Source organism: Talaromyces atroroseus (genome assembly GCF_001907595.1).
Source record: "Talaromyces atroroseus strain IBT 11181 chromosome Unknown scaffold_10, whole genome shotgun sequence".
Classification (NCBI taxonomy): domain Eukaryota; kingdom Fungi; phylum Ascomycota; class Eurotiomycetes; order Eurotiales; family Trichocomaceae; genus Talaromyces; species Talaromyces atroroseus.
The window spans coordinates 1,020,190-1,043,699 of NW_017971442.1; the positions used below are offsets into that span (position 1 = coordinate 1,020,190).

A 23,510-nucleotide genomic window follows, 5' to 3' on the forward strand; every position below is an offset into this window, starting at 1 on the left:
TATAGTTTTTTTATCATCTCATTCATATACCATAATCGTTGCTAATCCCCTTCCCGATCAAATCATCTCATCCCTTCCTTCATTCATTTTAATCCAAAAGAACAAATAAAAGAAAAGGAAGGTTATCAACAACTTAATCAGTAGCCACCAGACTCCCCATCAACAGCGCCTCAACAGACTGATTCTCCTTAATAACCCCCTTACCAGGATGCAAGACTAGCAGAGCATTTGAATTCGCCAAACTACCTACCCTGGAACTCCTCTGCCCAACACCGGCTATCCCTGTACTCGTTGCATATAACAGACCATCGCTGCGTGATGCAGTTACAACGGCGCGATGGTACTCTGTTCGTTTCGGGTCGAGGGGGATTGAATGTGTCAGCCTTGCTGAGATAAGAGGGAGTCCTAGACCCGTTGTTGCATTATGCTGATGCTGCTGCTGTCGGTCGTTGCTGGCTAGGCCCATTAGTTTGTGTAGCGAGGGGAGTACAAAGAGGTTTAATGTGACTAGAGCAGAAGCCGGGTTCCCAGGTAGAGAGAAAATAAGCCTCTTCTCGCGTTCTTGCTGGGTGGTTGATGACACGCTAGATTTGTAAGGAACTGTTGCAAATGTGGCCGGTTTGCCGGGTTTCATGGACACTCGTCCGAAATGAATGGTGCCGCCGAGGGCGCGTTCAATGGTCGGTTTGAGTAGATCCAATTCTCCCATTGACACGCCTCCTGTTGTGATTACGATGTCTACAGCTGTTGGCTGTGCAGGCGTCAATCCACGTAATGCGTCTCGGAGACCGCGCTCGATTTCTCCAGCTGGTGTATCGCGGGCAATTCCGAGGTCAACGGCGTCAAACCCCCAGGAACGCAGACATGAAAGCAGGGATGGGCGATTGGAGTCGCGAATCTGACCGCCGTGAAGAGGTGTAGGGTCATCATGGGAGACTAGTTCGTCTCCCGTGCTCATTACGCCAATTATAGGCTTTTTGAAGACTTTGACATTCCGAGTACCGGTCGACGCGAGAAGGCCGATTTCTCCGCCTACAGCAGATATCAAGTCTCCCTTGGAAAGGATCTTGGACCCTCTGCTCACGTCACTGCCTGCTTCTCGTACATTTTCACCGGGTTTAATGTCGTCTGTGAGAATCTCGACGGTTGCTTCTTCCTTCCCGTCGGGAGTTGTGGAAGCAAGTATAGTGTCTTCAACCATGACTACGGCATTGGCGTTTGGAGGAAGAGGTGCTCCTGTGGTTATTCGTGCTATTGTGCCGTGCTCAAGAGGCGGAGGCATGGATGTTGCTTGGGCGTGAGAAACGGAAGCGACGGGAAAAATTCCCTTGCTTCTTGGGCCCTGGGTTTCTTCAGTTGGGACAATGACTGCGTATCCGTCAACGATGCTTGCTCGATACGCCGGAACGGCTTCTCCTGCATATACATCCTCAGCAAGTACCGAGCCTACCAGGTCTATTGTAATGGGTGCTTCCACTACGGTAGGCTCTGGTGTCTCCTGCACTATGATTCTAAGCGCTTCTTCTACCGAAAGCATAGGATAAGGCGAAGACCGATATCTCCTGGTCGGGCCTGCATTGGGATCATTGGACTGTGGTCGATCACTCGGGGAAGTGTGCGCCTTTGGGACTGTATGTCCAAGATGGTTATGATGGTGGTGATGATGATGATGGTGGCTATGACCGGTGTTTTGATCATCTCCCTTTATATTTGTTTGATTGTTTGTAGACGTCAACCCGGCATCTTCCTCGAGCTTCTTGACTCCTTTCGCATGGATGGTACGGGAGTCGGCGCCAGCTGCTTGAATGCAAGCGTGCGGTAGAAGACTAATAACAGCCTCAAGGTTCTCTTTGGCTCCCTTTGGTGAACCTGGGAGGGTGAGAATCAGTGTCTTGTTTCGTACTCCTGCCACAGGACGAGCCATCATAGCGACTAAGTGTCGTCAGCTAGAAGATATCGAGAGACATCATGGATCTGATCCAGACATACACGGAGTCACTTTCAAAGATGCAGCAATCATGCCATGCCTGTAATGGTGGTTAGGTCTAAGGTTCCCCGAGTAAATAGGAGCTAGCATTCTATGCTTACACGAGTCCCGGTGCATGGCGATGAATTAATGGCGATACAGCCTGTGAAAAAGAGTCAGTAAAGAAACTATGAGAACACTCCTCGTAAATCAAATTTTCTAATAAGGTAAGAGAATGGCTTATATTGCAGAGTGCTGCTTCTAGTAACTGACCTCAGGTGTACCATCCCTGACAGCAAATCCCGTACCACCACTTGTCACAATCAAATTAATGTAATCATTCTGATCATCGGCCCACTCTTTCAAGGCACTTTGGATTTGATTACAGTCATCGGAGACAATCTTGACAATAGGAGAGGCCCAGGTGTTTGAATGCTGCGCTGATGCAAATATCTCTGTTAAGGCGGGTCCCGTCTTGTCACTCTCCGGATTGACGGAGGCTGTGTCTGAGATGATCAGGATTGCCGGCTTAAGGCCGGTAGAGGAGGCCATGCTTATGTAGTTACTGTATAGTATTTCCCAGAGAAGGCCAACGGCTCGAAGCACAATGCAACGTTGGAGGGTTGATGATAAGCCTGAAGTTACGAGTTATAGCCAGACCCAAGAACGCTACACCGGATGCAGACTAGCGGATCGATATCAGCCAGACTAACCAACGTATAGAATGTCCTCTACCATGCAACCAATTCGATGTAGAATAAAAAAAAGTTTTCCTATTCAGATATGGTTTCTTAAACAACGAACTGGTATCGTCTTCAGAGGAGGATTTGAATGTGCTGTCATCTCCAGCTGCGAGTGGTGTCTCTTCTTGATGCTTACCTATCTAATTGCCGTTAGAAACAATATTGAAACAGGCTAATCTACATGTAGTGACTGTAAAAGCAGCCCATCTTATGGAGTCGTTTATGAACAAAGGAAGATTTGGGCAAGAATAGCTCTTTGAAGTTGTCAGCAAATCGCACATGTACGGTATCTTTGTAGAATGTGAAAGATTCTTTTCTCATATGACTACTAGCTAATAGGCTACAGCAATGACTAAAAGTTAAAGCAGTTGTTTTTCTATACAATGTCAGTTTTAACATATAGCTTGAATGGCAAAGTCCTTGCATGGACAGCGATACAAACTGGCTGTGCTGTTTCCATTACTGGAGAAGATGAACGGCTCTGGAGTCTATGTTAAAGATGGGGTACTGCATGCAGTTTGTGTCTCTTATAATGAATGTATTCTCTTTAGTAATCGTTGCATAAAAGACATCAAAGGATCAAATAGTGAAACATAGGAAGGATGGATCTAGTCATGTCAGAGGTGACAATGAATATTAGCTATCATTGTGTGTGTCTATATATCTGGCTTTCCAATCAGGAATAATCATCTGGTCATCTTCTCCCTTCATCTCTATCTTCATTACTGGATTGGCCAAAATCTGTTGATTTCTTCGATGATCAATCTCCAACCAACGGCCGACCTACTACCGCTTTGTCGAACTTCAGATCCCTAACCCGTCCTCAAGCATATAAAAATGCGCCCAGGACCTAGGATTGTCAAACAGTTTCCCCAGATGTATCAATTTCAATCTCTACCAACATGGAGCACCCGGCAAAGGATCAAATCGAACGCATCCTTGATCGGAATCACTCACTAGTCCGAGCGTTCTCTCATTCTGGACAAGTTCAACGTCTCTCCTGCTGAGTATCAGAGCTGGGTTGACAAAATTGGAGACGATGATCATGATGAGGCTGCAGCTGCCTTGATCGGTGAATTCCTAGGCCTATTTATTCTCACGCTCTGTCACGTCCATAAGACGCTGGGGGCCCCATTAAGGTTATCAATCAGTCTTGATTACAATCGACTGTAGAAGCTCTTCACAGTTTGCCGTTTCTCCGAGTTCGTGCCTGATGTTTCAGGCATTCAATAATATATTCCTACTCGCCTACTTGATGCTTGATATTTAATCGTCAAATTCAACATCGCGAGTACAACTAACGACGACGCCGCTGTTTACATATGCCAAAGGTATATAATACTATACACTCGCCTGTCTAGACGAGGTCGATAAATCCATGCGATGAAAAAGTCATAAATGCACCTACAAGCCCATACGCCCCGTGACATACATGTTTGAGGAAATGCCGGCCAAACAGTAGAGAGATATAAGAAGCTCGTTAAATAGTTTATCCGACCACAAATATGGTTTGTTCTGTGAAAAAACAATCAATCTCTGACGCGACCGATGTCCTGAAATCTTGCTCCTATTGGAACTCAAGAGCTCGTCCGGAGATCAAAAGGCCAATAATCAAGCCAAAGAGACCGAGTACGGAACTAAAAATTTCAATAACAAGGATCTTTACGAAGCTATATTGACAGTCATGTGTTAGCAGGGTTCTAGGAAAGAATTTAACGTGAAGGCAGAGAAGACGAACAGGCTAGGATCAGCAGCATCGGCCAGGGCAGCACCACTTCCGTTGATACCAACAGAGATACCGCAAATCAGGTTGCAAAATCCAACAATAATTCCGCCCCAGAACAAGGCAAATCCAGTGTAGATATTGCTACCGGAATATAGGTTCGCCGAATCGACATAGTTGAGCTTCGATGAAAACACAATGGCCATGATGAGTCCGTAGATGGCAACGACCTCACAGAAAATAATAGAAATCAAGTTCTTCGTTCGTATCCGGGGTGCTTTGACACCACCACCGAGGATAGATGAGCCGGAGAGGAAAATGCCCCTAAGAAGCGAGGGAAGTTCTGTTAGTTCGGGGAAATCCAAACAAGGTTGTTTGCTTCATCTAAGATCTTATCTTCAGTCATACCATGCTGCTCCCACTACTGAAAGGCCCGTACACAGCGATATACCGATATTCGCCCATGTGTACGGGGACACTGTCTCTAGAAATTGGCCGACCTAAGTTGTAATAGTCAGAAGAGAGACTGGTAAGGTGTTGCTGAATGACCGTACATTAAAAGCTTCTCCTTCGTCATGAAAAAGCATATCTAAGCCACAGGGTCAGCAGATGATGTATTTAAGCCTGAACAGAAGCCCTTACAAGCACCGACAACGCCGAGTGCGGTGGTCGCGACGGCAGCGGGATAGAGCGCCATTGCCGATTGATTCTCTTTGAGATGCTTGCTCGGAACGCAATCGAGATAAGGTGGTAGATGCCACTAGCGACAGGCCGCCCCAAGCCGGGTGATGAGTTTAAAAAAATCGGAGCTAAACAGCTCAGCAGCTCGTGATAACGTGGGAAGAAGGACGGAAGAATTGCAACGGTGAAGCTGGCTGGCACCCCATCCATCTGCCGGGCGGACCTGGCCAAGCGCGGCGCGTCATTGGTTCCGCGGCTGCCCCCCTCTGCTTGCTGCCATATTGCCTGGCGCCTGCATATATCTGGCAACTGCCTTGGCGGACTGTCTCCCTTCTTGTTTATTCGTGACCACCAGAGGACATCGCTACTATTCCACGTCCATTCCTGCTCTGATGAACGTTACGAATTTGCTTTGTATAATCCATTGATCTTCTGAAAAAAGCAGCCTGCGTCTTGTGTGCCTTGCGACTTGATTGACCCCGGCCGAGTTCCCCCTGAGATACGCCTGACTGAATAAGGCCTTGATCATGGCTTCCCAGACGCCCGTGGGTTCCTATTCGAACCCACTGAAGAAGTTTAAGTGTGTCTACTGTCTTTATTTCCGTCCAGTTGAATCGAACCTGAGCTGACTTGGTTATAGATTAGTATTCCTCGGAGAGCAAAGTGGTATGTCCTTGCCAGACAGGAGACATAGTTGGCGTAACGATCCTGTCCTGACCCCATGATAGTCGGAAAAACTTCTCTCATTACACGATTTATGTACGATTCATTCGATAATACGTACCAGGCCACAATTGGAATCGATTTCCTTTCAAAGGTGTGAATGTGCATCTTCTTCGTTCTACAATTAGCGCCTCGCTATGACGTGTTCACCTTGGGTCCCTTTTCTCTAACCCATGATATTCTGCATCCAGACTATGTACCTTGAAGATCGAACAGTGCGCTTGCAGCTATGGGACACAGCCGGTCAGGAGCGATTCCGATCCCTCATTCCTTCGTATATCCGTGACTCCAGCGTGGCCGTTGTTGTTTACGACATCTCCAATGCGAAATCTTTCCAGAACACAAAGAAATGGGTCGACGATGTTCGAGGGGAGCGAGGCAATGATGTGATCATCGTGCTTGTTGGAAATAAGACCGATCTGAACGACAAACGGGAGGTCACCACAGCACAGGGCGAGGAGGAAGCCAAGAAGAATGGGCTCATGTTTATTGAGACTAGTGCAAAAGTTGGACACAACGTGAAGCAGCTGTTTAGGAGGATAGCCCAGGCACTCCCAGGCATGGAAGGCGAGGCACAGCGAGGCGAGAACCAAAGTAAGCTCGGCCGCTTCTATATCGTTGTCACGCCGTACTAACGTCTTGACCACCAGTGATTGATGTCAACATTAACCCATCCCAACCAACCAATAACGACGGGTGCGCCTGCTGAGTGTAACTGGTTGAGGAGTTTCTTCGTGTCTTTGTATTGTTTATAAATGGCGTAGAGCCTTTACTGCCTATTCGTGAAACATGTATATGATTACCTTCTCTCTTATCCTCTTGAATTTATTGTATGCGTAGACAGCTGTTTCTGCCGTGACGCCTTGGCTGTCATGCCTTAAGTAGACCATTCATTTCGCTATTATCTATATCTTCGAACATCTAGGCGAAAAGCTAGCAGAAATTATATAAACAAGTGCAGACATAGCAGTTTCTATAGTCGATGGCCACAGTCGCCAAGCATAGCCGGATGAAACAGGTTAGACGTCATGTAGATCAGTGGCTGCTAACGCCTAACAAATTTCGTAGGCGACCGAGGCTTGGCGGACGGCTCCCCCGGGAACCAGAAGGTTGCTGAGCCCTCCCGACATCTCCTTATCATCAACACTTGACTAGTTAGTGAGTTATTTCAGCCGCAACATTCTTCACCTTGGTTCCTGCTTGGCCGAAGAAAGAAACCCAGAAACGGCTCGACGACTCTCCTTGCTTGCACTGTTTCTCGTTGCTAACGGTGGTCTAACGACCATCGCCTTGAGCCCTCAAGATGGCGTTCCGTATTTTCTGCATACCGCGCCCGCAGGTAAGACGTTCGCAGAAAAAAAAATTGTTAAGGGAAGAGGAAGATCATTCAGCTAATCCCAGAGTGACATTCAGAGGTTTCTTTTCGCCATGAGTTTACAGACCGGCGTCTCGCTAATCACGCTGTCGCTGCTTCTCAATAAGATCAGTGGTTTATATGGATTGCTCGCCCTATTGACCGGATATCATCTTTCTCCGATGCAACTATCTATGTACATTTACTCGCTCATCGCTCTTGCCCTCGCCGCGTTCCTCTTCCCTCACATCAGAAAACAAACCCCCCTCCATTGCCTGGGTCTCTGCTGGCTCTACTTCTTCGACACCGTCATCAACGCGGCTTACACAATAGCCTTTGGTGTTACGTGGTTTTTGGTTGTTTCTCAACATAACCACAGTGCGTCCACCTCCGGACCGGGTACTACCATTGAGGATACATCCGGGTTTACGAATCCAAAGTACAATGTCTCCACGGTTCATGTTCCTAGCAACGTCCTCGATGACTCTGGAATCACGGCTGATCCTGCCGGCGCTCCAGCCGGTACCTCCGCCGATCCTTATAGCGGCACCCCTAGTCTTGGTGACGGAATCAAACAGCCAGAGAGCTTGGAAAGCATCATCATGATCTCGGTACTTTTGCTGATTCGGATCTACTTCGTCTTGATAATGTTCGCTTTCGCTAGACAGACACTGCGCCAGAAGATTCTGAATGCTTCTCAGCCACATTACAGACAACTTCCTACGCATAGTCGTGCAACCTCTGTGGCAACAGTGGCTAGCGTTGCTAGTATGGCCAGTGCACCCGATATCGATCGGGAACCTTTTCTCCCACATACTCCAGAAGGCCAGGGATGGCAAGGGACTCTCGGCCGTGCTATGATCAGCGTGTTTAGGAGCTACTGGTTGGACCCGGACTCGTCGGATGTTGAAGATTCGAGCTGGATGAACGGTTTTGGTCGCGGATTACATTCTCGTAATAACAGTGCCTCTTTTGAGGGATTGTCAGAACGAGAACGACGTCGCCGGTCCGGTACTGGACCACCAAAGCCATCACAATCCGTTCTTCAGGCCGCATCATTGATGCAACCTGTTGGTGGGAAAGGCGACAACGCTGGCGTGGATCTACAAGATCTCAACGAAAACAGGTGATTTTTGGCATTGGAAGAAGAAAAAAAGAAAAAAAAGGAAGCGGAGAGATATGATTAGAGCTTTTGTTTTTCCCTTGTTTTTTCTTTCTTTCTCATGATGATTTGTTGATGGACATATCCTACATATCTTCTACTGAACATGGTCCTTTTTTTACCGGGGATTCTAGTCTTCAGTATCGACTGCATATATCTTTCTCCTTTTCTCCCCATTGGCTATCGACCAGCAAGATAGTCAAGCTCCTCATCCAAGAACTTCCGTCTGGGATCTTGGCAACGCTTGATGACAAGAAAAAGAGCATTTTGGATAATTTTTATGGCGCGAACACGGTTCAATGTTTATGACAGAATGGACGGTCACGGGCTGTTTGGTGTGGGATGCATGAATGCCTCTTCTTCTGGCTCAATCGGTTTGGCGTAGATAGGTATATATAATATATATAGGTATATATACTGATGTGTAAATTGAATGTTGTTTCCTCGCATGATGTTTTAATGATTACTAATACGCCAAGCGTCGGTGCCTCAGGCGCAAAGCATCGGCCAGCCCGCCGACACGGGATCTCCCTGTCCTCCGCACTTGGAGGCCCCTCGGCGCATGTTTGGCGTGTTTGCATCGATGTCGTGATCAGCGGCCAATCCAAATGGATATTTTTTTTCTCCCCTCAGTTCTTGCTATGAGAGCGTAGTCGGAGGGAAGAAATTGAAATTGGAAGACTCTTAGAGAGCAAGATTCTCTTCTCTCTCTTCTGCCGACCCTCAATTGCAGACAAGTACTGCGCTCATGTGGTTGTGAATATTCGCCTCATCGGATACATACTTCTGACGTTCCCACGCTTGTCGCCCGCAATATATAACAGCCTGAAAGTTGCTTGTCAGCATGGCGTCTGTCACAACCGCGGCGCAAGCTGGTAAGTAGAGAGCCATTATTTCTTTTCGTTTTCTGTGCAATTGCTCAGAGCTGACTTGCATTCGATATCAAGTGGCTAGAGTCGCCTACCTGGCTAGTGATGTCGTCATCTCCGTCCAGCCATCACTACAGGCGGATTCAATCTTTTCCAGCACATTAAAGAGTCAAGCAAAGAACAATGCCCCCAGTGTTCTGCTGCAAGGTACACCAGAGGTACGCATGCGTCTCTCCGGGTATACTGCAAACATCATGACTGACTGCCTGTAGATAAAAGCTGTTCGTTTTAACGAGGATCCGCTACTCTCAGCCTTCTACCCCCTGCAACTAGGCAAGCTTGTTACTGTTACAACATCCTCTTCCGTACTCCTCAATTCAATTCCTCACCTTTACCGTCTCGTGAACCACCCGATCGTCCTGCACGTTGCGATTGAGTCGTCAGACTTTAGTGCCATCAGCTCGATCCGTCAATGCGGTTTTACGTTCCTTCAATCTGAAACTATCCAAGAAGCCCAGGATATTGCCTTGACTGCTCATGCTCTGGCCCTGAAATCGGGCAAAGGTGTAGTTCACTTTTTTGATCCTGCAAACTCCGCCAACGATGATGCCGTCGCCTCAGAAGACTATGATCTCGTGAGGAAAGTATTGGACGTGGATGCTATCAGACCTTCCTACAACCAGCCGGCCGAAAATCAGACTCTCTACGCTGATTCCGGACGCTTGGCAACAGTTTCTGAAAATGCCGTGGAAGCATCGTCAAAGGCAGACTCCGCACCAGCACCTTCATTCCCGTCCAACAACGCCTCGGCCGCATTTAGTCAGGATGCCTCGTCCGTTGGATCTTCCCGTAGAGACAGCAGCACAGATAGCCATGCTCTGAGTTCTACTGCTACAACAGTGGATGGCGCAAATGTGCGACCTGTCAACGCCGCAGACATTTTTAGGTGGACCTCCGAGATCTGGGAGACCCTCACCCAGCTCACAGGCAGAAGCTACCAAGCAATCGAGTACACTGGACCGCAAGATGCAAAGAATGCTATCTTTATATTCGGATCGACTGGCGTTTTCGTTGATGCACAATCTCAGGAAGTCGGGATTATTACAGCTCGTCTCTATCGTCCATGGATTGGTAGCTTGGTTTCGAACCAAATTCCCAAGTCTATCGAGCGTATTGCTGTATTGGAGCAAGTTCGGAAAACTACCAGATGGGGCCCATCTTTCTTGGATTTGCTCTCTAGCCTGAGTTCAGCTTCAGGTCAAGGGCAGGCCCCACGTCTTGTTGGATATCGTCTTGGCCATGTAGAGCCGTCCACTGCTGCGCAGGCGCTGCGCGGTATTATTCAGAATCTCACTTCTGATTCACCCATTCAAAACCTTGAGATTGGAAGCCACGAAGTGCCGACGGTGAAACATAATATAGCCCAACCCGCCGCCGAGAATGCTTACACCAAGATTCTGGACCAGCTCTTTGGTAAACGACTGTATGTTGCCAATCAATCGGGTACCAGCAATGCTGGCATATCTGCCACGATTGCTGCTAGCCCGGAGTATGGCTTTGGTTCTCTGATTGCCAGATCTGAGCACCGCGAACGATTCATCACGGAAGTCGAAGAGGCAGCAAAGTCATCACAGTTTGCTACAGACAGACCTTCGCAGTGGCTATCTAAGTGGGCATTGAATGCTCGGGATGCCGTTAAAGTCAATGCCCTCGCCGAGGACGTTATTGGACATTTGCAGATGGATGGCTCTAAAGTGGCGAGACAGCTCCTTGACAACCACAAACTATTCTACAAGGAATCTCAGTGGCTCATTGGATCTGATGCCTGGGCATATGATCTTGGCAACTCTGGAGTTCACCATGTTCTTGCATCTGGCGCTAACGTGAACATGCTTATTATTGATTCTCAACCCTACTCTGAACATGCCGCCGCCGATCCTACGCGCAGAAAGAAAGACATTGGTCTGTATGCTATGAACTTCGGAAATGCTTATGTTGCGTCTGTTGCTGTATATGGCTCCTACACTCAGGTCCTCCAGGCTATGGCAGAAGCCGATCAATATGAGGGTCCTTCTGTTGTTGTTGCCTACTTGCCTTACCACAAGGAGAACGAGTCTCCCTTGACAGTCCTCCAAGAGACCAAGAAGGCCGTTGACATTGGCTACTGGCCACTCTACCGATGGCAGCCGGGTAATGATGAGAATGGAGAACCCAAGTTCAATCTGGACTCGGAGCGCATTAAGCGGGAACTTGAGGAGTTCCTTCGCCGAGATAACCAGTTAACTCAGCTTATGCGACGCCAACCCAAGTTCGCAAACAACCTTTCCGAGTCTTACGGCACTGAGGTTCGCGCTCTGCAGAAACGCAAGGCCAAGGAATCCTACGAGAAGTTGCTAGAGGGACTTTTCGGTGCTCCCCTTACCATTCTGTTTGCTTCGGATAATGGCAATGCTGCTAGCATCGCAAAACGATTGGGCAATCGTGGTCGCCTTAGAGGGCTCAAGACCCTTGTCATGGCTATGGACGATTATCCCATTGAGGATCTTGCCACAGAGGAGAACGTTGTGCTCGTAACGAGTACTGCAGGTCAAGGTGAATTCCCCCAGAATGGGCGTGCGTTCTGGGATGTGGTGAAAAGCTCTGGCGATCTTGATCTTTCTTCCATCAAGTACTCTGTTTTCGGTCTAGGTGATAGCCATTACTGGCCCCGCAAGGAAGACAGGATTTACTACAACAAACCTGCCAAGGACCTTGACACTAGAATTTCTTTCCTTGGTGGTCGTAAGCTCACTGATATTGGACTGGGCGATGACCAAGATCCGGATGCATTCCAAACCGGCTACTCCGAGTGGGAGCCTCGTCTATGGCAAGCTTTAGGGGTAGATAAGGTTGAGGGCATCGCTGATGAACCCCCGCCGTTGACCAATGAGGATATCAAGATAGCCTCCAATTATCTGAGAGGAACAATTGCTGAGGGGCTTTTGGACGAGAGCACCGGTGCTATCTCGGCAAGCGATTCGCAGCTTACTAAGTTCCACGGAACCTACATGCAGGATGATCGTGATCTGCGTGACGAGCGCAAGGCGCAAGGTCTTGAGCCCGCCTATTCTTTCATGATTCGTTGTCGACTTCCTGGTGGTGTTGCAACTCCTTCTCAATGGTTACAGATGGACGCTATCAGCAGCGCCCACGGAAACGAGACCATGAAACTTACGACAAGACAAACATTCCAATTCCATGGCGTCATCAAAAGCAAACTCCGTTCAGCAATGCAGGCTATCAACAAGGCTCTGATGACTACACTCGCAGCCTGTGGTGATGTCAACCGCAATGTCATGTGCAGTTCCCTTCCTGAGCTCTCTGGATACCACCGAGAAGTGCATGCCATCTCACAGAAGATCTCTGATCATCTTCTTCCTGCAACCACTGCATACCACGAGATCTGGCTGAAGGACGACAACGACAAGAAAATACTTGTCGCTGGAGACGCTGTTCAAGATCATGAACCGTTGTATGGTCCTACCTATCTCCCTCGAAAGTTCAAGATCACGATTGCCATCCCCCCTCACAATGATACCGATGTTTATGCACACGATATCGGTCTTATTGCCATTAAGGGTGCCGACGGCCATCTAGAAGGTTTCAACATCATCGTTGGAGGCGGTATGGGTGTGACACATAACAACAAAAAGACATACCCTCGTACTGGTTCTATGTTTGGCTACATCCCAGTTGATCAGACACACATTGTTTGCGAGAAGATCATGCTTGTTCAGCGTGATCACGGTGACCGAAAGAACCGTAAACACGCTCGTCTCAAGTATACTATTGACGACATGGGAGTCGAGGTCTTCAAGAGCAAGGTGGAAGAAATCCTGCCCGACGGTCTCCGTTTCGCCGAGCCACGTCCTTTCAAGTTTGCATCAAACGTTGACACTTTCGGCTGGCAAAAGGATGAGAAGGGCTTGAACCATTTCACGTTCTTCATTGAGAACGGACGCATTGAAGATACTGCCGATTTCTCGATGCGCACTGGACTGCGGGAGCTCGCCAAACTGGGCAAGGGCGAATTCCGTTTGACTGGTAACCAACACTTGATTCTGTCGAATATTGAAGACTCCGAACTTCCCGAGATCAAAGCTCTGTTGGCCAAATACAAACTCGACAACACAGCATTTAGTGGTCTCCGTCTTTCGTCTTCGGCGTGTGTTGCTTTCCCTACCTGTGGTCTTGCCATGGCCGAGTCTGAACGTTACCTTCCCGTTCTCATCAGTAAGCTGGAGTCTACTCTTGAAGAGAATGGTCTTTCCAAGGAGAGCATTGTCATGCGAATGACTGGTTGTCCCAACGGATGTGCTCGTCCATGGCTTGCCGAGGTTGCTTTTGTGGGCAAGGCATATGGTGCTTATAACATGTACCTCGGCGGTGGCTACCATGGGCAGCGCCTGAACAAGCTCTATCGGTCTTCGATCAAAGAGGACGAGATCTTGGATATCATGAAAGGCCTGCTCAAACGCTACTCTCTTGAGCGCAATACCGATGGCGAGACGCCCGAGCGTTTCGGCGATTGGTGCATCCGCGCCGGAGTTATTAATGAGACTACCGAAGGCAAATATTTCCACGATAACGTGAGTTTTTGTTATTAATCCGGACTTTTGCTGAAGAAAGAATGCTAACCCTCAATCTACTATAGACTGCCGAAGAGGAAGACGACGAAGAATAGATGATATGAAGTCTTATATCTCCGAATAAAAAAGTCTTCCCCCCCCTCTTTTTGCGACAATCTATGATGATGTGAAATGAGCATTATCGAGCATTGATGTTATGAATATTCATTTTGTTTTAGGAGAATATGCCTTGAATGGGCTGGTTTTTCTTTTGAAACATCTTTTCTTGATCGATAACTGTAATTGTACATGTAATATAACTACGGGCACGACTGCTAAATATGATCAGAACTGTATATGAACACGTAGTTTTAGAATCGACATTCAACATATTAAAGCTTTCCTTCTCAGAGTATAATATCTTAAAGACTCCAACAAATTTCATACAGCCAAAGGCGAGCTAGGCATGGATCAAAATCCGCTGGGCGATAATGCGGATGTATGTATGCGGCCTGCATGTGCGATAGGACCGCCTGGAGGAGACTCCAGGATCTTATCAAGTCTCCTTCTCGCTATAATGTCGTGATTGCACGCCATTTTGACAGAACTCGTCTTTCCTGAATATTAAGTTCTTTCAACTGCACTCCAGACATGGCAGAAATCACGTAGGCTGTCTGGATACCCTCAATCAACCTCCAGAAGAGCCTAGTACTATGTCGAGTGTCGCCAGCTTGTCCCTGATCTCACAGGGAGCGGCCTATGGCCTCCTTGTCGGCCTCGGCGTGCTCTTTTGCGGCGTAATTCTGATTGCTGTCAAAGTGCAGAGAGTCTACCTCTCTGAGGATTCCGGGAAGTCGGAGATGTTCATGGTTGCCAATCGATCCGTGGGAACAGGCCTGACAGCTTCAGCGGTCTTCTCGTCGTGGATGTGGATCAACGAGACGGTGCTGGCAGCAGCAATGTGCTACAGATACGGACTGGCAGTCCCTCTGGTAAGCAATGCTCCAATTCTACAGTTCAGCACCTGCTAATGCACAGCATAGTGGTGGGGCTCTGGTCTCTGCTTCCAGATTGCATTGATGGCAGCGTTGGGCGTCATGGCGAAAATCCGAGTCCCTTACGCTCACACCTCTCTCGAGATTGTCCGCATGCGATATGGGAAGATAGGCCATCTTGTCTTCATTGCCCTGAATCTGGTCAACAATGTATTCGGATGCGCATCCATGATCATGACGGGCTCCCAGCTTATCCATGGTGTATCTGGGATGCACTTCGTCGCGGCAACCATCCTCATCCCGCTGGGAGGTAGGCCCTCTACATACATGTATTGCCAACATCCTGTGGTCTAATACTTTCATAATAGTCGTTCTCTACACCGCAGTGGGAGGTCTGAAAGCCACCTTCCTCACAGACTTCCTCCACACAACCATTGCGCTGATTCTCATCATCTACTTCACCCTTGCGGTCTTGACGAACTCCGCGGTGGGTGGACTGGGCGGCCTCTACGACAAAGTAATGGCTACAGCGAGCGAGAATTATATTCCTGGAAACTACGAAGGATCCGTCCTTACATTCAAGTCAAAAGGCGCAATTATCTGGGGGTTGATACTGAAGTTTGGCAATTTAGCCCTCGTGGTCATGGTGAGATAGATACCCATCAAGAGAACGATGCAGCAAAAGCTAACCGGTGGCACATCAGGATACCGCTTTTTGGCAAAAGTCCTTTGCAACAGAGGTCTACGCCACGGTGCCTGGTTACAACATTGCTGCATTGGCGGTGTTCGGTATTCCCTGGGGGTTGGGGACTGTGATAGGGTTGACAGCCCGAGCGCTGCACAACACCCCGATCTTTCCTACCTATCCTGGCGAGCTGACGAGTATTGAAGTCAGTTCAGGCATGGTCATGCCTTATGTTCTCAAGGCCCTCATCGGCCAAAAGGGAATTATCGGCTTCTTTTTCCTTCTGTTCATGGCACTTACGAGCACCGTGTCTTCGTCCATGATTGCGGTTAGCAGCATTCTCTCCTACGACCTCTACAAGACATACCTCAATCCCAAGGTAACTGATAAGCAGCTCGTGCGAGTGAGCCACTTGACGGTGGTCATACATGGCGTGTTTATCACGGGTATATCAATCGCCTTGAACTATGGTGGTGCCAACATGACCTGGATCGGCTATCTGCGACCGATCATCTCGTGTCCTGGGATTATCCCTATGGCGCTGACTCTGTTTTGGTCTCGCCAGACTCGTCTAGCTGCGATCCTATCGCCCATTCTCGGCTTCTTTTCGGGCCTTGCTGTTTGGTTAGCAACCGCAAAGTCCATGTACGGAGCTATCAACATCGAGACCACGTCCAACCAGTATCCGGCTCTCTATGCAGCGATCGCGTCTTTCTTCTCGCCTGCCCTTTACTCGGTTGTGTTGTCGCTCTACAAGCCGTATAAGTTCGACTGGCGGGAGTTTCTGCGCATCGAACTGGCAGATGAAGCCGAACATCATGCACCGTCAGACACTACCACCCTGAATGAAAGTAGCGAGGAAGAACAGTCTCGCAATCCCAAAAGTGTCTCGGGTACTGTCGAGAGCTCGCAACCAGGAAATATCCAGAGTAAAGTTCTGGAGCGTCCTGCCACAGCGAACGAAAAGGCTCCAAAGTCAATCCTGCAACTCAGCCCTGAGGATGTTCAGCACCCATTTGACGAAGAAGCCCTGAAGCAGCTGCATCGGTGGCTCAAGATTGCCTGGGTTATGTTTGTGATTATCGTCCTAGTCACCTTCGTCGCTTGGCCGCTCCCACTATACCGGGACTATATCTTCACCAAGCCCTTTTTCTCTGGGTGGACAACGGTAGCCATTATATGGCAATTCGGTGCATTTGGCGCCGTGGTCATCTTCCCGCTCTATGATGGAAGGCATGCAATTAAGACAGGCGCTAGAGGTATCTGGAAGTCTTCGAGGGACTTCTTTCGAAGAATGGCCAAGGCTTAACTTTTTCCCCTATGGTAAACATAAGTGACATACTCTTCTTCTTTTTATTTTTCACTAGACCTATATAGAAGTTTATCTGATATTACAGAATAAGAATTCTGCCCGTGGCTGTAATCGTGTATATCCAGAAACTACATCTAATCCCTTAAGTGAATTGTGATTACGTGCACTAACCAACAACTGCATTAAAGCATATCACAGTCAACCACAACAGTTACAACATAGGTAACATACTTAGCAATGACTCCAACATAATTATTTGGTTCTAATATTGCAGTTTACAAACATCCTTCCTACACTTGCTACAGCCACGTAAGATAAGAAAGCAAACAAAAAAAAATGCAAACCTCCCAGTAGTCCGCCTCATGCCCACATAGCCCTGAACTTGGCATCAAATTCAGTCTTGAGCTCGTTGAATGCCTTACATACCAAGAACAAAGCCCTTCGAGACGTGTTGTCTATTCTTTCTCCTGGCTCGAGTTCTGGCTTGAGCTGATTGGGGTGACCAGGCTTGGAATTTTTCTTTGCGCTGACTCTCTCCGTATCTTCAACCACATCGTCGTCCCAATTTTCCGCAATTATTCTGCTCTCACCAGCACGAATGGAAGTTTTGGGAGAGATTATCCTTGCTGCTCTTTCTTGGCGGTTATGAGACGTTTCTACACCCATTTCGGTAACCTCCTCGTCGGCGAACTTCGCATCTGTCTCGAACTCTCTCGAGTCGCCGCGACCACCGACGTTGAGCATATCCATTATATCAACGTTGTTGCCTCCTTTGGAATTCAAAAAGTTCTCCAGGCTCGTGTTAATGGTTGCCAGTACCATGGAGAAGTCGTTGAGAAGGAACCACACATCACCACGACGGATTCGATTGGCAGCCTCCAGTTGCTGGACGTTCCCATGTTTGAAGAAATCGAATAGATATGCATTCAATGGCTGGCTTTCCGACGACACAGGTACGTACGGAACCACAGAAGCCTCAAGCCATACACCACTGCGGACAGACTCGCAAAGATCTGAGACTGTCGTCCAACTATCGCGATGTCCAGAAAGGGCGTAGAATGGAGACGTGATTTTCGGAGCAGGCTGCTGAGACAAGCTAAGTTCAGCAGCTGATTTGTCTCCTCCGCACTCGACTCCGCTGAATGGGAGATACCGGTCATGTCCTTTGACATGCTGGTCAATAAATGTGGATACATAGCCGGTGTATGTGTCGAGCACCCGACTGTTATGAGCACGAAGTACCTGATCAGCCTCTTTTGGCAACGGCGGGAGAACCACGATGGACGATGCTCGTTTCTCCGCGGCGTGATACGACTCTAACACAGATTGGCGCAATGGGAAACGACCAAAAATATGCGACATTACAAGCATTAGCGTCCGAAGAATATTCTGTCTTTTCTCCTTTTGCTCAATGTCCTTGCAAAGCCCGTCAAAGTAGCCAGAAATAAGAAGGGCATGGAAAGCAAAGCTGGAACTTTCGGTGTAGTAAAGGTGGGAGATACATCCTGCAAAGTTCAATGGAGCTCCTGTACTATCGAGGAGATGATTCCGTCGGAGGTATTCGATGGAAAATCGGAGGAAATGTAGTACTGTCTGTTTCATCTCCGGTCCACCGAGACAAATGCGAGGCTGTGATAGAATTGAGTTGATGGACTTAATCGCCAACGCGCCTTGACTAGAGCCATGCAAAAGAATAAACAAGCGAAGAACCAAGCTCGTAGTGATGGGGAAATGCCCATTGAGGTCTGGGAGTCTCGAGCTGATGAGTCGTTGAATCTTAGCGGTTGGAATATGCTGGAAAACAACGTTGCCCAAGAGATCAAATCCACGACGTCCTGCTCGGCCGGCAGCCTGTCGAAAGTTGAGGGCCGTCAGAAATACAGAGTCTCCCGAGAAGACAACCGTCTTGCATGGCATATTGATACCCAAAGCCAATGTGCCTGTTGCAATGACAACGCGCAAGAAACCCCGTCGAAACAGTATTTCACAAATCTGACGGTACTTTCGATTCATGCCTGCATGGTGCACGCCTATCCCCCTCTCGAGTGCGTCAATGAGCCATTTGTGAATTCCACGCCGTTTGAGCTGCTCTGCATACACAGCAAACTCAGATAATTGCAGCTTCGTAAAGTCTGACAGACTGAACATATCCTGGGGCCTCTCCGGATCAAAAAGCTCGGACTGGCTATTTTCAACAGATGCTGATTCTCTCAGCTGATCCATACGTGACATTGGCTCGTCATTAGAAGCACCTTTCTTCTTGGTAGCCTTGGTAGCCCCCGAGGTCTTCTTCTTCTTGGCTTCTAGCTTCTGTCGCTCGTTCCATTTGTCCATGTCGGATTTCCATTTTGGGCTTGTTGCTTTCCATTTTTCTTCTGCCTCCTGCAACTCGGTCAGCAGATGATAGCATATATATACACATTTGCTTCGATCGTAGTTGAAGAACAATGCCGGAAGCGCGTTTTGAGCGTGAAGCGAGCAGATCAATGGAAGAGTCGAAGATACGATTCCAGAGGCCTCTGAGGATGCAGATAAATTTCCCACTTTACCTACACCGGCAGCAGTTGTGAGTCCTGTATCGGATCCGCTGAGGCGACGTAGAAGGGCTTCAAAGGGCGACTTCCTGTCTTTCATCCATTTCCTGAGTAAATCTTTCAGCGGTTTTTGCCATTCAACGACATGCTTCTTCTGGACTATAGTGGCAGAAAACCGGTTAAATGGATCGAGAGAAACATCAACGGGGAAATCATTGGTTTGCACGTCGTTCATTGCCTTCCACAGAGTCAAACAGTCTCTCGGCTCAAGACTGAAGTCATCTGGTATGCCTCTTGAGCGATCAACCAGGCTGAGAACAGGATGCATGAGCTCCATCCCATCAGCTTTATCAAGTCCCAGGTGTGATGGACCACTAGTTTTAGCAAATCCTTTGAATGAGAAGGCCTGTGGAGGATGATACACATACTTCCTCAGATCAGAGTATCGATGCTGATACTGTATCATTTTCAAGTTGTGTCCATTTGTACCCTGCGCACGCTGAAGCCAGCTATTGAACTCTTCGGGATTGCCAACAGTGGCTGAGAGTGCGATTATGGGGCAAGGAGACAAAAGAAGCAATTGCTCCCAAACGACGCCATCGTCAGCTTGGCCGATACAATGAATTTCGTCGAAGATTATGCGTTTCAGTCGAGGCGTCCATGTCTTAGCATTTGAGGGCGCCAGAAGCATAATTTGAAGAATATGCGGGACGGTGATGAGAATTTGACAAGTTAGGGGATTGTTGATTCGGTGGTCCCTCGTGTGAATGGCCCATACTGACTTGGAGATAGAATTTTCTGGGTAGGACTTGGAGAACCGAGCCATTACCTCAGCGGCAATCTGATTGACGAGTGCTTTGGTGGGAGCAACGTAAACAAGGACTCCGTCGTTGTCTTCCTTGAGCACTTGCCTCATGGCATAGAACCTGCAATACGTTAGGTATACATATCTTAGAGGGAGAGGGAGAGAGAGAAAGAGAAACTCACGAAATGAATGTTTTCCCAGCACTAGTCGGGGCGACAATAAACATGCTCTCCTTTTCATCGATCCGATCTAGTACTTCTCGCTGCCAGCGGTCAGGATTGAAGTCAGGCGTTCGAGAGTCTGGTGAGGAATCCATGCTACGGTCCATGAGGGGACCCCCATGCAGAAGCTGGAAGTCTACTGGGCTAATTCCACCCACAATTCCGGGCACTTTGGATATCGCATCCGAGAGCTTGAAGGATAGAGGTCGTTCGACCTGGATCTCAAGTTGAACTAGTGGCAGGCCAAGGCGTCGACAGACTTTCTCGACGTAGTTCGAGGTATCAGCACTGATGCCTTGCCCGATTTTCATCAGGCGAGCAAGGACGCTCCAGATATGTGTTGCAAGGAGTGTTAACTTCATTTTATCACGTCCTTTCTCAGCATAGACTGCCTGAATCAATGTATCAAGAAGGTAGGTGAGAATCTCCGGTTCCAAAATGCAGCGATCGTCCTTGGACAATCCGGACAAGTACTCTTCAACTTTCGTGGATCGAACCATCGCATCCGTGACCTTCGAGAAATCTCGAAGGCTAACTGCCCATTGTTTTCTCTTCCTCTGCTCTCGCTCAGCTGCTTTTTGCTGAATTGTCGCAGCCGCTACCTCCCTCACCGACGGCCCTACAGACCCCTTAGATCTATTCTTCTGTGTCGAGGGCTGCTTCTCTCTCATGATAAGGGGCTTTTTGTGCCGATCGCTGGAGCGTTCGACGATAATGGTCTCCGTTTGAGACATGCCCACTGATCCCAATAGACTTTCTGCGTAACGCCGCATCTCGGCCATATAGAGCTGATCCCACTTTTGGTGTCGCCAGTCCCGGGGTGTTAAAGCTGCCCTTTTCTGGTCGAGGGGCTTTGAATTATGCCAATGAGTTAGTTCTAGGAACTTCTTGGTATTAATTTCCTCTCCTCCATCAAAAGATTCGTCAATTTCAAGATGGACAGGTTTGAGATGTTCGTCGAAAATGGCATTCCTGAATGGGAGGACCTTAGTGAAGTTTGGAGACTCACCGTTGAGTCTTGAGGTGGGCTCCTTTCTTGATTCCTTGTCACCAAATCTCTCTGCAGGTGTCACCTTTCCAGTGCCATCGTCTGCCCTGTCCATCACCTCACAGCGAAACTTCGTGCTGCAGAGACGGTCTACCAAAGAAGCAAGATTATTGAACGGCAAGAGCGTCGTGGATGTGATGACACCGTTGATACCGAGACTTTCTATCATGGCCTGAACTTGGAAGAACATCCTCCCATCCGCAAGATCAGAGAGATCGCAACGTAAGTTGTGTTTTTTCATCGTATTTCTCCAACATGTTGAGCTGAGCACTTCTCTGCAAATTCTCAGAAATGCATCAAAAAATGCCGTATTCACATTCCCGGGGGCTTGTATCACTCGATCTTCAAGCTTAGCATTTTGCAGAATGACAAGGTGCAAAATCACTGAAGTTGCTCCAGTAGATATCTCATGGAAGCTGTCTAAGGGGACAGCATTGAGCATGACTGCTAGGGATACGACTGAAAGGTATTGGCTTTGCGTCAGGCCTGGATATTCATGGATTGCTATTCTGAGAAGATCAGATAGTGGGGCGAATTTCGAATGTTTCTGCGTGGAACGGCTCTTCTCTTGATCTCCAGTACGTGTGGACTCTGCGGCCTTCGTAGGTTTGCCTTGTTGATCCACCTTTTTGGTTTCTGGGGGTTGCAAGGTATCAAGTGTGTCTGCCCTCGGGAGCTCGTGTACCAGAGAGGCGCTGTGCGCTTCTGCTGAACCTTGGATCACCATGGCCATAACCTGTTAACGGTCAACTTGTGGCTTGCATTTTACGCCCATTTCACAAGTAGGTTACGTACCTTTGTATCCCGGAATTCAAGGTTGTTGATCAGAGCAATGTTGCATCCATGCGTAACAAACCAACAAATCATGAGTCTGAGCCCAAACATCGAGCTCAGTTTAAGAGACTGAGTATCATACTCGTTTGCAACAGTAATATCATTGTCGGTGTTCTCTTGAAAATTATCACTTCCTTTATCTGACAGAACCTTGTCATCATCATTAGTATCACCTCCGTTGCCTTGTTCTTTGTCAATAGCGTCTCCTTCGTGACACATGAACAAATAGGCCCCTGATTGCAGTAAATGTTCTTTGAAAGATTCGGAATGGAAGGTTTTAAATACATGGACATCGAACTTGTGTTCCTGTTGCTCACGAGAAGAAATCGTAATGAGATGTTGGATGATTGCCTCACGAGCAAGAAGGTATCGGATGTCATCAGCACTGCCTACAGGGACGCAGAATGGGGCATTCCGATCGAAGAATACAATCTCAAAAACGCACTTGCGTTGTTGGAGCTTCTGCAAGAATTTTTCGACAAGGTAGGTTGCGTGCAGTAGCTGGAATCCTGGGGAAAAGTCGAGCTTCTCATTGGAGAAGCACTCTAGGAGAAGCGAGTCGCCGTCGATGATGAAGAGCTCGCTCCCCAAAAAGTCGCCAACAAGATCGACGGTTCGAGACCAAAGTCTATTATACCTGTGAAGGGTCACGCAGGCATGTGAGTGAGTATCTTCATAGATAGATGTAAAGAAGGCAGGGTAGCTTACCAGTCAAGCACCTTGTGGGGGTCGCCCAGGGTCGTGGTATCAGCCATTCTCCAGGGAGAACGGAAACTGGTGATCTCACAAGACTCAGAAAGCTATCGAAGACACTACTAGAGGTCTTCAAATCGTGGTGGATAAGGTAATTGAGAAGGTGAGAGGATGAAGAGGGCTGTGATAGAAGCAGTGAAGCCAACGAGGCTGATATGCCACTCCAGCCTTGCAAACGGGCTTGTTAAAGGCAGCAAGGCACCCCGCATAGTTATATATAGTAATTATTTGACAAACCAAAGCTTCAGGTTGCAGAGTCATGCAGAGATACCTGACAAGTTTAGCATCCATAATTTATCTAAGGATAGACTGTGGCTTGTACCTAATAGCCGGTGCAATCAACCAAATCAGTGATCATGAGAGAGTAAAGCAACACAACAAGCTATCTAGGCAAGTTTCTATGTAAAGCTTCGATGGAATTATTTTCATATGGCATATCCCGGTAGGTATGATGGGTTAGGAAATAACCAGGTTGAGAGTAGGTAAGGTATAGAG

The 23,510-nt window shown here is 48.1% G+C and overlaps 7 protein-coding genes across 7 annotated transcripts; 4 read left to right on the top strand and 3 right to left on the bottom strand.

Moving 5' to 3' along the window:
- Positions 1-133: 133 nt before the first annotated feature.
- UA08_07153 (hypothetical protein) lies at positions 134-2,518 on the bottom strand (the record flags this gene model as incomplete). Its single annotated transcript, XM_020262063.1, has 4 exons — positions 134-1,932; positions 1,990-2,027; positions 2,089-2,129; positions 2,240-2,518. 4 exons carry the CDS (start codon positions 2,516-2,518, stop codon positions 134-136), a joined length of 2,157 nt encoding a protein of 718 aa, XP_020117774.1.
- Positions 2,519-4,276: 1,758 nt separating this feature from the next.
- UA08_07154 (putative V-type proton ATPase proteolipid subunit) lies at positions 4,277-5,129 on the bottom strand (the record flags this gene model as incomplete). Its single annotated transcript, XM_020262064.1, has 5 exons — positions 4,277-4,379; positions 4,448-4,756; positions 4,841-4,932; positions 4,987-5,021; positions 5,075-5,129. The coding sequence occupies 5 exons, from the start codon at positions 5,127-5,129 to the stop codon at positions 4,277-4,279; spliced, it is 594 nt and encodes a 197-aa protein (XP_020117773.1).
- Positions 5,130-5,640: 511 nt separating this feature from the next.
- On the top strand, positions 5,641-6,545 carry UA08_07155 (Ras-related protein Rab-6A; the record flags this gene model as incomplete). The annotated part of the gene is made up of 5 exons (XM_020262065.1): positions 5,641-5,693; positions 5,754-5,779; positions 5,842-5,930; positions 6,028-6,430; positions 6,487-6,545. 5 exons carry the CDS (start codon positions 5,641-5,643, stop codon positions 6,543-6,545), a joined length of 630 nt encoding a protein of 209 aa, XP_020117772.1.
- A 594-nt stretch (positions 6,546-7,139) lies between these two features.
- UA08_07156 (hypothetical protein) lies at positions 7,140-8,320 on the top strand (the record flags this gene model as incomplete). The annotated part of the gene is made up of 2 exons (XM_020262066.1): positions 7,140-7,175; positions 7,277-8,320. The coding sequence occupies 2 exons, from the start codon at positions 7,140-7,142 to the stop codon at positions 8,318-8,320; spliced, it is 1,080 nt and encodes a 359-aa protein (XP_020117771.1).
- An 876-nt stretch (positions 8,321-9,196) lies between these two features.
- UA08_07157 (Sulfite reductase) lies at positions 9,197-13,944 on the top strand (the record flags this gene model as incomplete). Its single annotated transcript, XM_020262067.1, has 4 exons — positions 9,197-9,227; positions 9,300-9,439; positions 9,494-13,849; positions 13,915-13,944. The coding sequence occupies 4 exons, from the start codon at positions 9,197-9,199 to the stop codon at positions 13,942-13,944; spliced, it is 4,557 nt and encodes a 1,518-aa protein (XP_020117776.1).
- Positions 13,945-14,541: 597 nt separating this feature from the next.
- On the top strand, positions 14,542-16,817 carry UA08_07158 (hypothetical protein; the record flags this gene model as incomplete). The annotated part of the gene is made up of 4 exons (XM_020262068.1): positions 14,542-14,820; positions 14,872-15,133; positions 15,192-15,469; positions 15,549-16,817. 4 exons carry the CDS (start codon positions 14,542-14,544, stop codon positions 16,815-16,817), a joined length of 2,088 nt encoding a protein of 695 aa, XP_020117775.1.
- A 363-nt stretch (positions 16,818-17,180) lies between these two features.
- UA08_07159 (hypothetical protein) lies at positions 17,181-23,017 on the bottom strand (the record flags this gene model as incomplete). The annotated part of the gene is made up of 4 exons (XM_020262070.1): positions 17,181-20,280; positions 20,342-22,164; positions 22,224-22,899; positions 22,971-23,017. 4 exons carry the CDS (start codon positions 23,015-23,017, stop codon positions 17,181-17,183), a joined length of 5,646 nt encoding a protein of 1,881 aa, XP_020117568.1.
- Positions 23,018-23,510: the final 493 nt, after the last annotated feature.